The sequence below is a fragment of the Lissotriton helveticus genome, chromosome 3_1, assembly GCF_964261635.1.
Source record: "Lissotriton helveticus chromosome 3_1, aLisHel1.1, whole genome shotgun sequence".
NCBI lineage: Eukaryota > Metazoa > Chordata > Amphibia > Caudata > Salamandridae > Lissotriton > Lissotriton helveticus.
The window spans coordinates 856,506,112-856,521,408 of record NC_136061.1 but is presented as its reverse complement, the minus strand read 5'-3'; the positions used below and the strand labels follow the sequence as shown (position 1 = coordinate 856,521,408).

At 46.3% G+C, this 15,297-nt stretch overlaps 1 protein-coding gene across 3 annotated transcripts in view; it reads right to left on the bottom strand.

Annotated features, from left to right (window-relative positions):
- Nucleotides 1–15,297, bottom strand: part of SH3D21 (SH3 domain containing 21) — a 286,954-nt gene that overhangs the window by 191,404 nt on the left and 80,253 nt on the right. For all 3 annotated transcript variants that reach the window (XM_078681198.1, XM_078681197.1, XM_078681199.1), the window contains exon 2: nucleotides 7,872–8,032. In XM_078681198.1, the coding sequence (XP_078537324.1) occupies nucleotides 7,872–8,032 (161 nt within the window). The remainder of the gene's footprint in view (nucleotides 1–7,871; nucleotides 8,033–15,297) is intronic.

Here is a 15,297-nt window from a genome sequence, read left to right as displayed (position 1 = left end):
GAAGCCGCCCGCAAGCCCCTCCCCTGCCCCAGTCACAAGCCCTGCACGCCTACTCCTCGTGTATCGGTTGCTGTTGTCGGCGATCTTCATGAGCCTTTCAGCCAATCGCACAGCAGTTCACGCCTGCTTCTCGTGAGCCAGCAGGGCCTTTTTGGCTTCCCATTGGCTGCGATACTCACACCGTCTCCCAGTGCACGGACCTAGTCGTCTCTCATTGGTTGTCTTCACTCTCACTGCTGTAGCATTTACGAATCACGCATGCCCCTCGTGCACAGTTTACCAGCTCCCCGACTTCACCATGTATTGTAAACAGCAAAACTTGGCACAGACTGTACATCCTTTGACTCCAAAAAATATTAATACGCAACCCAGCCTGTTAAAACTGGTTTGTTGAAATAAATGTGTTGATGATACTTAAGAGGCAACTCTGTTTTCGACCCATTTCTTAAGGTATTTTCCAGGACATACATAAACTACTCACCCAAATAAAATGTCAAGCTGTGTTTACATGGGAAGCTTTTTATTTTGCTCTAGGCTAACTTCAAAGTGTCAGCGTTTATAGGAAAGAGGAATGCAGTATACTTGCTCCAAAGAGCCTGCTTGTGCCTTTAAAAAAAAAAAAAAAAAAACTCACTCACCCTCAACCCCTCACCCTCACTCACCCTCACTCACCCTCACCCACCCTCAACCCCTCACCCTCAACCCCTCACCCTCACCCTCACTCACCCTCACTCACTCACCCTCACTCACTCACCCTCACTCACCCTCACTCACCCTCACTCACCCTCACCCACTCTCACCCACTCTCACCCTCACTCACACTCACCCTCACTCACACTCACCCTCACTCACCCTCACTCACCCTCACTCACCCTCAACCCCTCACCCTCACACAGTGCAATAGGTCTCGGAGCATTTGAGTTAGAGCTTTTAGAAATGTTTATGGCTTTTTTTTTTTTTATTCTTTAGCATTGGCTACAGGAAACAAAAATGCTTAAGATTTACAAAAAAACCCATAAACAATTCTAAAAGCACTAACTCTAATGCTGCGAGACCTATTGCATTTCCAATGCTTGTTAGGAAGTTATCTTCAAGTTATTTTAATGGGGCCAAAGTAGTTTGTGAAACAAGTAAACTCTTTCATTAAAAAAAACATCTTTCGGCAACAATTAATGCTGATTTAAGGAGAAATAAGATGTCACTGAAATCAAGAATGAAAGGAGCGGTTCACATTAAGATACTGCACATGAAACTCTTACTCACATATTCTGGTGTCATTCTTTTAAGTAATGACGAATAAACAAAAGCCACCTGAGTTCCCGAGGGATTATCCTCAGACCAGAAACGCGTGGCATTGTTTTGTGTAGGTTTAAATCAGCCCTCCCGTGTGTGCGTTTCGTGATCCTTCTGTTATTGTTTTCCCGCCTTCGGCTCGCGCGCCATGCATCACGGCCTGCCTCACTGCCCTGGTATGCGGCAGCAGGAGACGAGGCTGGCATTAGCTCACAAGGAGGGGCACGCTATTTCCTCACTCGAAGGCAGGGATAGTTTATGATTCGATGACTAACCCACCTATCACATACGTCACACGCGAAAAACACTCGTGAGCCTGACGTGTCGTATGAGAAACGCATTCTCCACACACAATGCCACAGCGCCACGTGTGGGCGCCCTCCCACAGCGTGGCACGCTCCAGTTTCTTTCCAACCTCCTGGCCGGAGTCCTAATTTCCACGAGCATATGAAAGCCCGGATTTCAGAACGACCTTGTGTGACCGGCTATTTTTCTGGGGCAATTTTTTTTTGGGGGGGGGGGCGTCTTAAGTAATAAGCATGCCATTCTGAGATTCCATGGCAGATTAGAGGCTGAGCCAGGCCCAGGTCAAGCGGAGCCCTGCATGTGACTTATTCTACCGGCCGCACTACCCCACCGGACTTGCAAAGCTTCTTGTCTTGATGTACATCGATCTTACTGCTGACCCTTGGCAGCCCGGCTGACCTTTCAGAGGGACTGGCTTGTCTGGAAATCCCCCGCTTTGTTTACCTGCACGTGACAGGCGACCTCGCATAACCTCTACGGGGAACTAATCCTGAAACTGACTGCTCTGCAAATACACTGCATATTTTGAATACACACCCTGGCTGCAAAATATGTATCGTCCAATGGAATCTATCATTGCGATCTTCGTTTGCTTCTTTTTAATTGGTATTTTTAATGCATCAACGATACATGTTCAAATAAACCACTCCCAAGTAGATTCAAGTTCAAATCTACGATTGTCAACAATTGGAAACTTATCTGAGTCTAACATCCACTAACAGATTAGTATGAAAATGTATTTTTTTTGTTCATCCTTAGCAATGTGTTCCTCCTTTCTCTGTCTTTAATAAGTCCGCCCCTTCTCTGGATATGTAATATTAATGATCGGCAGGAGATTTTTGTAATAATTGGCCGGGTATTATAAAATCACAATACCAATAAAAAAAAAACTGTTCTTTTCCTCAGGGATGTCTCCCCCTGTCTTGCACCTTTGTGGATCTGTGACTAGCTGGTGATCTCAGGATGGTGTTCCATTCACACCCCCACAGTTACACTGGCGTGTGTTTGCCTAGTTACACTACTTTCGCACCTACGTTTACATTTCCAACATACACATTGCCAATAAACATTGAGGGTTAGGGCTATGAAGTAGAGTTTAGATTAAGGTTAGTAGTAGGGATATTACATTTAGGGCCTGCTTACAAGTTTGGCCGTGCCAGAGCGGACCGCCATGCCGGCGACCTGCTGCCGCACTGTCAAACCTGTGGTCGGGCCACCTGCCAGATTATGGGCGTTTCTCATTTCAGGCTGGCTTTTTTGGGCGCTCCCACAGCAGTGCCTCTGAAAATGGGCACAGCAGTGGAAACTACCAAAAAAGTAATAGAGTGGCTTGACCGCCACCACTGCGCCTCCGCACGATTGGCGCGCGTCGGACCGCCAGACTCGTAATCAGGCCCCTAGTGTTGTTGGATGTGATTGACGGTCAGGGTTCAATTTAGAGCTGGGGGTTAGATGTTGAATTTAGGGCCTGAGGCTAGAGTTGGCTTTGGGGGTCGGCACTGGGGCTTGGGATTGTGCTTAGGGTTGGGTAATAGCTGCGGATCTGGTTAGGATTAGGGAGTGAGTATAGTGTTAGTGGTATGGTTAGTGGTTATGGTTAGCGTTAGCATAATAGTTTTGGGTTATGGTTAACTTTAGTGACTGTGAATAGGTTTAGAGTCAGGGTTAGGACGGGTTATGTTTAGGGTTGGATTGGACTAATCATCTAGCGGCTGTGGTCAGAATTAAGCCTGATTTATGACTGCAATTGTTGTTACAGTAATTTACAGACTGAATATAGGGATTCAGGCAAGGGATAGGTTTATGGCTGAGTTATGAATAACGTAAAGATTAGGAATAAGGATTGGATTTGGGGATTAGAAAAAGGGTAGAGATTGGAATTTGGGGTTGGAGTAAGAATTAGAGATGAGGTTAGGGTTAGCATTACTTGAGCAGCCAATGTAATAGAATTGACAATAGAAGAGTATTGCTGTGGGGGTAAATGAAACGTAAAGTATATTCTAACGATGAAAAGGTGCAAACACAGAGTAAAAACAGATTATGACGCGGATGTAGGTGTAGATGTAGTAAAAATATTTCGAAGAAGTGAAAAAAGGCTTAATTGTCTCCATCATGGTTCAAACTTCAGACCTGCCCAGCACACGCAAACCTTCATAACAGATGCATCAACCCACTGAGCTGTCTTATCTGCCTTTACAAACTGACCACAAAAGGGCCCAGTTTGCTCTTGAATATAATTTCCATGGCAATAGCGAGCCAATATAAATTGCACAAATCTTTCACTTTCGGCACTGAACAAAAACATTAATGTTAGAAATTCTGCAGTACTCCTTAGCCCTCCCACCCCGGAAGTGACGCAGTAACATCTCTTCCTGATCCCTGGCACTGCCAGTGTCATCGTGCACCCTCTCAAAAATGTAAATGTGTCTAGAAATAAGCACTATGTAAATACAGGGAAATTGAACGCAACAGGGACTCTGCAAACTCGCCCAGGACTCCAGTTACATGTGTGAAGGATCCCAAAGAGAACAACAAGTCACAAGTAGCTCCTGTCGTCTGACGAAGCAGAAGAACCAGTGTATAAAACAGGTTTTTTCTTGGAAAGGTTTGAACGCGACGTACAACATTGTGGGAGCCATTTTTACCACACGTGGCAGCTGGCTAGAGTCTCGGCTTCTGGCCTGGCCTCTAAACTTCGATCTTGTGGGCGCAGCAGAAGGCAGGCTCGCCCTTTACCAGTATTGAATCGCGTAAATGTAGTAATCTACTTACACAGAGGTATTTTAATGTTGGTGTCAAGTAAGGATGCGTACTGGTAACGCTGTAAACGCCAATGACAACAGGGATTGAGAGTGAATGGGCGGGCCACGTGCCACCTGTGGAAACGTTGACTTGATGAGACTCAGAACGACTGAGGGTAGAGTGAAATTGGCCACTTCAAGATCTCACAGTGGCAGTTCCTCCACTATGGCGGAGGAGCATTGCCCCACCTGCCGGCAGCCACAAAATCCGAAAAATAAAACGATAATAACACAGGTTTATTATTGTTTTATTTTTAGCACAAACGAGTCTTGTGGGGCGAGGCAAACAATGCCAACCTGGAGAGGAAGTGGTGGACAGCACTGCTGTCAGTGCGCATGTCGGTTTGGCCGGTTGTCTCAGGACAGCCAGGCCAACATGAACACCGAGCTGTCTCCAACTCAAGCTGCATTGCCGAGTTGGAGGCAGCAAGTACGAGCTCCCAGTTTCCCTGGGAGTGCAAATCGAGAGGACCCAGGCCAATCCTGATGCTGCTTTCATGCATGAGAACAGCGTCCGGATTGGTCTTAGAGGAGTCTGGGAGTCTGTGCAGTGCATCAGCAGTTGAGCACCGAGTCGGCAATGAAAAGGTTGTCTTCAGACTATTGGGTGAACTCAATGAATTCATTTAGGAGTTCTGTTACAAGTTACAGGGTGCCTTGAGGTCAGAGGGCTGCTTGCCTGCCAGGCAGACATTGAAAGATGTAAGTTCCGATCTCTGATGAGCAGCCATGAGGAAGGTTTGATTGGCTGGCGGTCATATCAACAGGAAGCTGCAGGAGGAGTGGCTACCAGTGTCATTCGATTGTTGTGATGGCTCTTCAGTGGGGCAGGGGTGGTGCCAGCCTGTGTGACCAGAAAGTGCATGCTTCTCTGAAGTGAGACAACCTCAGCCTCTTCTTACAGAAGGGTCTGGAGTTTTATTGGTTGGGATCCCAGGAGGATAGGATTTAGAGGCATTCAAAGGTACAGGACCAGTACACTGGTAACTTTGCCTCATTGCTTTGTGCACTGAATGTAGACAGCAAGATTAGGTGACTCAATTGAACCAGACATTGGGATTAGGGGAGTGCCGACATTAGGGATGCTATCTAGTGGCTGGCAACCTGTGGAATTAGGGGTAGCGTCTGGTAGGCAGTACGGTTTTGAGATTACAGGTAGGGACTAGTGAAGGATAACGTCTAACCTTATTGGCACTCTCTAGATGGGCACAGCTTTTTAAATGATGGGTTGTGTCTAGTGAGGGCCACCTTTTGACATGATGGACGTAGGTGTGGAAGGAGAAGAGATCTTTTAAAGTGGTGAATAGTCGTGTTGTATTATATGTGATGGTGAAATGTGGACAAGGTCAGCTTCTGCGGAACCCGCGGTCATGCCCCCAAAAGTGCCTTGAAGATGATCAGAGGGCTTTTTCGTGCTATATTCTACTCCTTGGGGATAACGCTGCCATTGATACTAGTACAATGTGGTCGACTCGGATTCTCCGGTGGTATCTGCGCTCCTTGTTTGCAGTTACAGCTGTCCAAACAGGACAATAGTGATGCTCTTGTGAGTCTTCCCTATGTCCAGACTCAAGAAGCACTTCCGGAGCGTGACTTGAAAGTTCATACATTTACACTTTGGCCTCAGCTAAAGGAGAGGTCAAACTCTGACATTTACTCGGCTAAATAAAGGGACAGGGTCAATAAAACCCTCTAACTTCCTGTTATACCAAGGCCCCCATTAGCTTCATCTTAAAACACAAGTGTGTAACCCCTCTGTCTAAACATATAGTGGATAATCAAATTTCATGTCAATCAATCAATCAATCAATCAATCAATCATTGCATTTGTAAAGTGCACTACATACCCATGAGGGTGTCAAGGTGCTGGGGGGAGGGGAATGGGCGCTGGGGGGAGGGGAATGTCAGACGCCTTCCCTCTAAGCACATCCTCTCCCTATATTTCAAATGTTACTAGTTCACCAGTCCTGGGTTTCCAACACAATAAAGTGGCTAAATGTGACACGCTATCCTCATGGTTATTTTTTTAATCATTAATACATTTTAAATCTGGACTAGGACATATGCATCCATGTTCTTTGCAAAAAAACAAACGCGTTTTAGCAAAGAGAACCCAAGATCCGTACAGGACAAAGTCAAACGGAATAAAATGCAAAAAAAAATAAACATTTCAATAAAAAAGCAACCAAATCGGCTTTATCAAAGTAGGCTGGCCTAAAGGGAAACTGGGAGTATTTAAAACAATTCGGTGCATGTGAAAGACCAGCAAGGCTGTGGCAGAGTTAGACACAAGTTAAGTGAGGGAATTCCCAACTCACCAACAATCAAGGCCTGCCTCTCACTCTGCCGCTGTCTGGCACTCTTCCACTTAAAGTCTCAGATGAGAAGCCTAGCATGGTATGGGAGTACTCTCTTCACAATCTGTATTGATTCCAGGCATTTAAGTTGAAGTGTGGTAAGGAGACTGGCTAAATTGCAAATGACTGCCCATACTGACCGTGCTCCGTGTCTTTAAACATATACATTATGCTTACACTGCAGGCTGTCAAAAGACGTTAACGAGGTGTTTCTATAAAACTTGCTCTTAAAGTTTTGTCTTTTTGCAGCATTGTATTAATATTTGATATCAATACTCTCGCACAAAGGTACTCTTTTCACGTTTGGAAGTATAGATGGCTGAAAGGGCCCTAGTGGGATTCAGACTTGTGATAAGCAAGTTGCACATACCGCTCAACAGGGTCACCATAACTCCCTGGGCTATTTTACCAACCACTGGCAGTTTGTGACTTTCTGTGTCTATCTACAGATATGCAATTGCTTATTTAGCAATGTCTGAAACGTAGTAATTAACAAAGATGACATAGCCCCCTCCCACTGAAATAACCTACTTCAAAAAACACATTCGATATATTAAAAATAAATCATAACAGTGATGTGTCCTATAATGTTATCTTGTGAATCTAGTGACATGTTCAAACCATTCAGCTTTCAGCCTCGCGATTCATCAACATGCCACCAGCACCCCAGGATGGCAGCATGTGACCATTATACAAGGCCATTGGATATATATATCTATATATATATATATATATAGATATATATATATCTATATATATATATATATAGATATATATATATATATATCAAGTATATATATTACCATGCCTCTGGGATTCTAAAATGACATTATGGACCCACGATAGATCGATTATGCTTATGTATATAAAGACGTGTAAGTCTGTATTATATATTTATTTACAGCTCGAATTTACATATGGTAAGGGCAGGTCAGAGGTCAATAACAGTATGAGAAAGTTAAAAGAGGGTAGTACATCTGCAGGCCACATGAGGCCCTCATTTGTCAGCCACGTGCCAGGCAGAAGGCCTGTCTGGTGACTGACCCTATCCCAACACTTCTTGCTGTTTAGAGGCACCCATCTTGTCCTATCTCCCATCCTCCCTTTCACATACCTTCACAAACAGGCTGGGGAAGACCCCCCTCTTGCCGTTGAGTTCCCCCTCCATCCAGCCATCCTCGGCCACCTTCTTCACGTTCTTGATGACGTCGCCGGCTTTGAGGTGCAGTTCATCCTCCTGCAGCCCCTCGTACTCGATCACTACCAGGACATCCACTGCAAAGAGAGAGGAGAGCGCCGAATGAATGGACCAATCGGAACCAGAGCCTTCACTCAAAGTGAGAAGAGAACAGTGGATGAGCCAATCAGAACCAAGGCCTTCATTTGAAGCAGGGAGAGCAGAGTGAGCCACTCTAATCCATCCAGGCTCCCATCTAAAGGAGCAGCGAACAAGCCAGCCCCAAGAAGCTCTGTATTTGCTGCTCTCCTTGCCGCTGCCCCATCTATATTTCTGTCTGTGAGCGGGATTCCCCCTCTAGGACAACCCTGGGCGATCACTTGAATGTATTCCAAGAGGAGTCTGCGCAGGCGCACACACCTGCATTTTCAAGAAACACGGATTCCCAGGGGAGGATCTGGCCCGGGTGTCTAAAAATACCATACAGAGCGGCGCAGCAGCTGAGAAACACCTCATTAATGCCCAAAATGAATCTTGATTAAGACCCAGAAAAGAGAGTTGGAGGGAAAACCCAGGAGCGCTGCCTTGTGCCCAATCCGCAGAATCCAAGGGGGTGGGAGTGCACAACACCAGAGGGCAAGCCCATGACTGAAACACCGTGAATCACAAACCGAATGTGTCTCCAGGCGCTCGGAAAGGAAGCTCTTGCTAGCAGCCAAGTGGCATGTATTTTTTAACACGCGAGAGGGTGAAAAGCATGTGCGTCACGCAGGGATAGCGAAAGGCGGTGCGTGCCACCTCTCGCTTGCTCTGTTAAACCCTGGCATGGTCCGTGCTCGCCCTGGCCTCAGAGGTCATGAAGGCAGAGACCGAACAGGAAGTAAACACGGCTCTTGACCCTCGTTACGAGCTTTTCCTTCACTGCGAGGAGTTGTGAGCGGCACCTCACCTGCTCCAAACATTTGCAGATTTGGGGCCGTCATTTCCCACTGAAGGAGGAAAAGCTTGAGGGGTTGGACTCCGTATTACTAGGGCTAGTACATGTTATTCCCCATTCCGGCGGGCAAACGTGCAATCCTCGGATCCGGATACAAATATCTGTTGCGCACCACCTTTTTCTATCCCACTGGAGACTTCCCCTGTGGTAATAACTGCTGAACAGGGTTTGGTTCTTCGTTCAGACACACAGGACTTGATTACAAGTCAGTGCCCGGGCGTCATATAAGCTAAATATAGCAACTGATAAAACACAGAGAGATCTTAGATATTATTTGGGAGCGCTAATTATGGCCTATTCTGAGTGTTGTTGTGAAAATGGGGCATACCGTGCAGATTTTGCCGCTTATGGCACCAACTGCACCATGTTCTGTTATTTGTTTAATATTTTTACCTAATGCAGTCCGGCAGGTTTGACCTACTGATATTTAACGACTAGCAGGGTTGCAAACTTTACTGCGCCTGGTCATTGGCTGGTGCGATAATCATCGTTCCTATTCTAATTACAACCCCTGTGCAAATAGGTGCTTGCCGAGTGATCTCAATTTAAAGGTGCACTTAAACCCAGACCGGTAGCGCCTTGTTAGTACAGATGTAGCATTAAGGCGCTTGTTGAAAACACCATCCCTTGGACAGCTGTTACAAGATGGCACACATTCCGCATGATATGCACAGCCTGACACAGCGCATCATGTCCAGGTACACATACTTTATCAACACATTTTGTGGCTGTGAACTTTACGGCAAATGTGTCTCTTTGAATTCTGAATGGAGATGTAAGCCATGCTTGTGAATGCATTTTATGCTACACTTTCTCTTACATCAAAACTTCTGAGTAGCACCTTATGTTGATGACGTGGCCTGCTACAGAACGCTGCTTGGAGAGCAAATGATAGCGCAACCTTCCTTTTTGGCAGAAAAAATACAACAAAAGCTTAATTTAGCAATCTATTCAATCAGCTAGTTTACATAGCACAGATAAACACCCCATGATCCCCAGTAAAAACTCCATTGTCACAAACATGCAAAAAGCATTAACAGCGTCAAATAAAACACATAAATGGCCCTATTCACAAAGGCTTCTGTACAAATGTGTGACCTGCAGTGATTAAAAAAAACAATGGTTTTAGTTTTCAGCGAAACAACTTCCGAATCATAACATATACATTGACTAAATGGAACTACTATACTGCCATGGGCACCTGTCACTCTACCATAAAAACATAGCTGAGATGACCCATCCAAGGTAGCAAATTATTTCTCACGCCTGAACGTTCTACCTTATTTGTTCAGCAGCATCGAGAAAAAAAAATGCAACTGGGGATCAACCAATTAATACAAAAGAGTGTTTTTTCAAGGGCCCGAATCCATTTCAAATTTAAGACGTTAACTCGTTGAAATGACATCCCCTCAGACAGCTGGATGGAAGTCAAGCACAGGCCACCAGGGCCTGAAGGAGCATCCACCCAGCCAGCTCCATCCAATGCTGGTGCTTCTCTCATGCTGTATAACAGCATGAGAGATGTGCCAGGATTGGTTGAGGGAGTTGGCAGGGCCCATGCTGGAGGACTGGGAGAGAAGAAGATCTGGACCGGAGAGAGGACGTGCAGCCTGGTAAGTAATTTATTTTCTTCTTTTAATGTATTTTTTTGTGTATGTATTCCCTAAATCGCCGTAATGAATTACATTACCTTTTTAAAGTTAAACATTTTAACTTTAAAACAATAATGTAATGCATGTAGGCATGAACTTTGTTTTAACTGAGCATGCACCCATTCGCCCGCCCTACCACTCCCCATAGACGGCAGCCATCACTGGGTGTGGGTACTTTCCAGTAGTACACCTGCCCTGCTAAGAAGTATCAGTACTGTCCAAGGTGCAAATACTTTCCAGTATAGCTATACTAGTCATGCTGACAAGTGTCAGTACTGTCTGAGGTGCAGGTACTTTTCAGTACTGGTATGTCAGCCCTGCTGACAAATTTCAGTACTGTCCCACATGCAAGTGCATTCCAGTATATGTTAACTTACCCTGCTGGGAAGCGTTAGAACAGTCTGAGGAGTGAGTAATGTCCAGCGTAGGTATGCAAGCCCTGATGAGAAGCGTTAGTACCGTATAAGGTGTGGGTAATGTCCATGGAAGGTATACTCGCCCTGCTGAGTAGTGTTAGTACCTTCTGAGGGGTGGTTAATGTCCAGCGTAGATATACTTGCCCTTCTGAGAGTCGTTGGTGCTGTCTGAGGGGTGGGTAATGTACAGCATAGATATATTTGCCCTTCTGAGAAGTGTTAGTACCATCTGAGTGTTGGGCAATGTCGAGTGTACCGGTGTAGGTATACTAGCCCTGCTGAGAAGCGTTAGTACTGTTTGAGGGATGGGTAATGTGCAGCGCAAGTATACTCGCCCTGCTGACAAGCGTTAGGACGGTCTAAGGGGTGGTTAATGCCCAGTGTAGGTATTCTTGCCCTTCTGAGAAGTGTTAGTACCATCTGAAGGGGTAGGTAATGTCCAGTGTAGGTATACTTGCCCTTCTGAGAAGTGTTAGTACCATCTGAAGGGGTGAGTAATGTCCAGCGTAGGTATACTAGCCCTGCTGAGAAGCATTGATACCCCCTGAGGGGTGGGTAATCTCCAGCGTAGGTATACTCACCCTGCTGAGAAGTGTTAGGACGGTCTAAGGGGTGTATAATGCAGAGTGTAGGTATACACGCCCAGCTGAGAAGCATTATTACCTTCTGAGGGGTGGATAAGGTCCACCGTAGGTATACTAGCCCTGCTGAGAAGCATTAGTACCTTCTGAGGGGAGGGTTAATGTCCAGCGTAGGTATACTCGCCCTGCTGAGAAGCGTTAGTACCATCTGAAGGGGTGAGTAATGTCCAGCGTAGGTATACTCGCCCTGCTGACAAGTGTTAGATTGGTCTAAGGGGTGCTTAATGCCCAGTGTAGGTATACTAGCCCTGCTGAGAAGCGTTAGTACCACCTGAGGGGTGAGTAATGTCCAGCATAGGTATACTCACCCTGCTGAGAAGCGTTAGTACAGTCTGAGGGTTGGGTAATGTCCAGTGTACCAGTGTAGGCATACTAGCCCTACAGAGAAGCGTTAGTACTGTTGGAGGGATGGGGAATATGCAGCATAGGTATACTCACCCTGCTGAGAAGCATTAGTACCCCCTGAGCGGTGGGTAATCTCCAGCGTAGGTATACTCACCCTGCTGAGAAGTGTTGGTGCTGTCTGAGGGGTGGGTAATGTGCAGCGCAAGTATACTCGCTCTGCCGACAAGTGTTAGGATGGTCTACGGGGTAGATAATGCCCAGTGTTGGTATACACAACCTGCTGAGAAGCATTATTACCTTCTGAAGGGTGGATAATGTCCAGCGTAGGTATACTAGCCCTGCTGAGAAGCGTTAGTACCTTCTGAGGGAAAGGTAATGTCCAGCGTAGGTATACTCGCCCTGCTGAGAAGTGTTAGTACCATCTGAGGGGTGGGTAATGTCTAGTGTAGGTATTCTAGCTGTGCTGAGAGGCATTAGTACTGTCTGAGGGATGGGTAATGTCCAGAGTAGGTATACTTGAGCTGCTGAGAAGCTTTAGTACTCTCAGAGGGGTGGGTAATGTCCAGTATAGGTATACTACCCCTGCTGACAACTGAGGCTCTTCCACTAGGGTGGAAGAGCGTCGCCCCACTACTTTGCAGCAGTAAAATTAAGGAAACATAAAATGATAATTACTTGAGGTTATTATCATTTTGTGTTTTCCTGCTGCAGTAGGTTTGCGGGCGTAGCGGGGCAGCTCCGATGACAGAGGAGCAGGGGGAGGAGTGGTTTGCCCACTCCAAGTGCACATGAATGTTTGGCCGGTCTAAACCATCATGCCCAGTCTACCATTCCCTGGCTGAGCCCCGACCAATCACAACTCTGCAACGTTGTGATTGGCCCACGGGGAGCCTGGGTGCTTCCTGTTCTGGCCCCAGTGGAGAGACGGTGGAGGAGGCACCAGTGGAGAGACGGTGGAGGAGAGACGGAGGAGAGAAACGGCAAGCAGTTATGGTTTTTTATTTTTTAAACCCTTCCTGCCCCCCCCCCCCCCACCCAGCCCCCGTTCTGTGCCGGCTGCCACTGTCTGCTGATAAGTGTTAGTACTGTCTGAAGAGTGAGTAACGTCCATCGCAGGCATAATAGCCCTGCTGAGAAGCGTTAGTACTCTCTGAGGTATGTGTAATGTTCAACGTAGGTATACTTGCCCTGCTGAGAAGCTTTAGCACTGTCTGAGGGGTGAGTAATGTTCAGTGTAGTTACATTAGCGATGCTGAAAGAGGCATTAGTACTGTCTGAGGGATGTGTAATGTCCAGTATAGGTATACTAGCACTGTTGAGAAGTTTTAGTACTGTCTGAAGAGTGAGTAATGTCCAATGTAGGCATACTAGCCCTGCTGAGAAGCATTAGTACTGTCTGAGGGATGGGTAATGATAAACTCCTCACCCACTCATACAAGGCCCTTCACAACACCAGACCCCCATACCTGAGCAGCCGCTTCTCCTTCCACACACCCAAAAGACACCTCCGATCAGCCTAGCTCTCTCTGGCCACTGTCAGGAGGAAAGTCTTTCTCCTACTTCGCAGCCAAAGCCTGAAACACGCTCTCCCTCCACATGCAGTAATTTCCCACATTGCCCCAGTTCAAGAAGGACCTCAAGACCTGGCTCTTCGGATGACCCCAGCACTTAATGGAGCCGCCCCCCAGCGCCTTGAGACCCTCACGGACGAGTAGTTGCATATTACCAACCCTGATTAACTGATTGAAGTTCAGTATAAGTATACTAGCCCTGCTGAGAAGTGCTGGGACTGTCTGAGGGAAAGGTAATGTCCAGTACAGGTATACTCGCCCTGCAGGGTTCAAATGTTACTAAAAAGGCAGCAACATGTGTTGCCGTGCAGTGGAACACCCTTTGCAAAGTTGGACTGGTCACCATTCTGTTGCTTATTGCTATACTTGGGTGTTAAACAGACACTATTGAGGTGCAACCAATGCCCAGACAGTGTTACTAAATTTAAAATGTGCTAAATATTTAAGTAATACTATTACAAAATGTGCCACATTATGCTGGATAATTAGCCTTTTCTTGCCACATAATTTACTCAACACTGTTACATAATTTGGCCCTCTCCTGCTGCATAACCCAAGTAGCTTTACCTACAGGATACAGACACAGTACAACTGGTTTAGGTTTAAGTGATGTTTCTGGAGATCACTACAAGGCGCAAAGATCCTCTGGAGTCATGGTAAAAATGTTGAACCAGATGGGAATATTAAAGGGGTGCATGAAATAGCAGCACCCTGACAAAAGCAGTGTAATCCCAACCCATGCATGACAAAACATACAACAGCATTTCTACTGAGAAAACAAGGCAACATTTGGAGACCATGTACTGCTGTCTCTGCGTGTCACAGGATGGGTAGGTGGAGGAAATTGAAATTGTAATTGCATTTATATCGCGCTTACTACCCCTGACGAGGCGTTGAATCGCTTTTTTCGGCAAGTAGCATGCTACCCCAGAACCCAAAAAGGATTAGTAGTGAATTAGTATAGGGAAATATGAAATTAATTTGAGCTGTGGACAGTTATTTGGATTGAAAAGGATGGTGGAGGGATAGAAGAGGGAAGGGTTTGCACGTTATATACCACTTGCTACCCAAGATGAGGTGTTGAAGCGCTTTTCAGTGAGTAGCACGCTAATCCGGAACCAAAAAAGGATTAGTGGTGAATTCGTATAGGGAAAAATAAAATTAATTTGAGCGGTGGACATGTTAGTCTGTTACTTAGATCGAAAAGGATAGTGGAGGGATAGACTAGGGAAGGGTTATGAAGCATGGGTCGAGCTGGAGACCATGCATCATCTGCCCTCAGTAGATGGTGCACAAGCTGGCTGCAGGAAGAAGCAATCCTCCCCAGCAGCTTTGTTTTATCTGCTGGTCTTGGCAGGGATCGGGGGTGCGGTGTCATAAGCGAGAGGAAAGTCCTTTGCTGTTGACACATCCTGTGATGGGTGAATTACTTACTGGCTCTGCTCCCACCCCCGCCCCTTTCAGGCAAGATGGCACGCTGTGCTGTGTGTTTGCAATATACCGTGTCACTAGCTTTACCCGGAATGACGGTGTTTATCAAGTGTAGAGGACATGCGCCGGTTGTACTGGGGGCGTGGCTATTGAACCGGCAGCTGTGGAATACAACTTGCAGGAGTAAATAATACATGAGTTCAGGGGCGGCGAGGCATCGTGTGTGCAGCAGGTGCAGTGGGCACCGGGGCCAATGGGCATAAGGGGCCTATTGACACCTGATTATTGAGGCACTTCCTTGCTCTCAGGG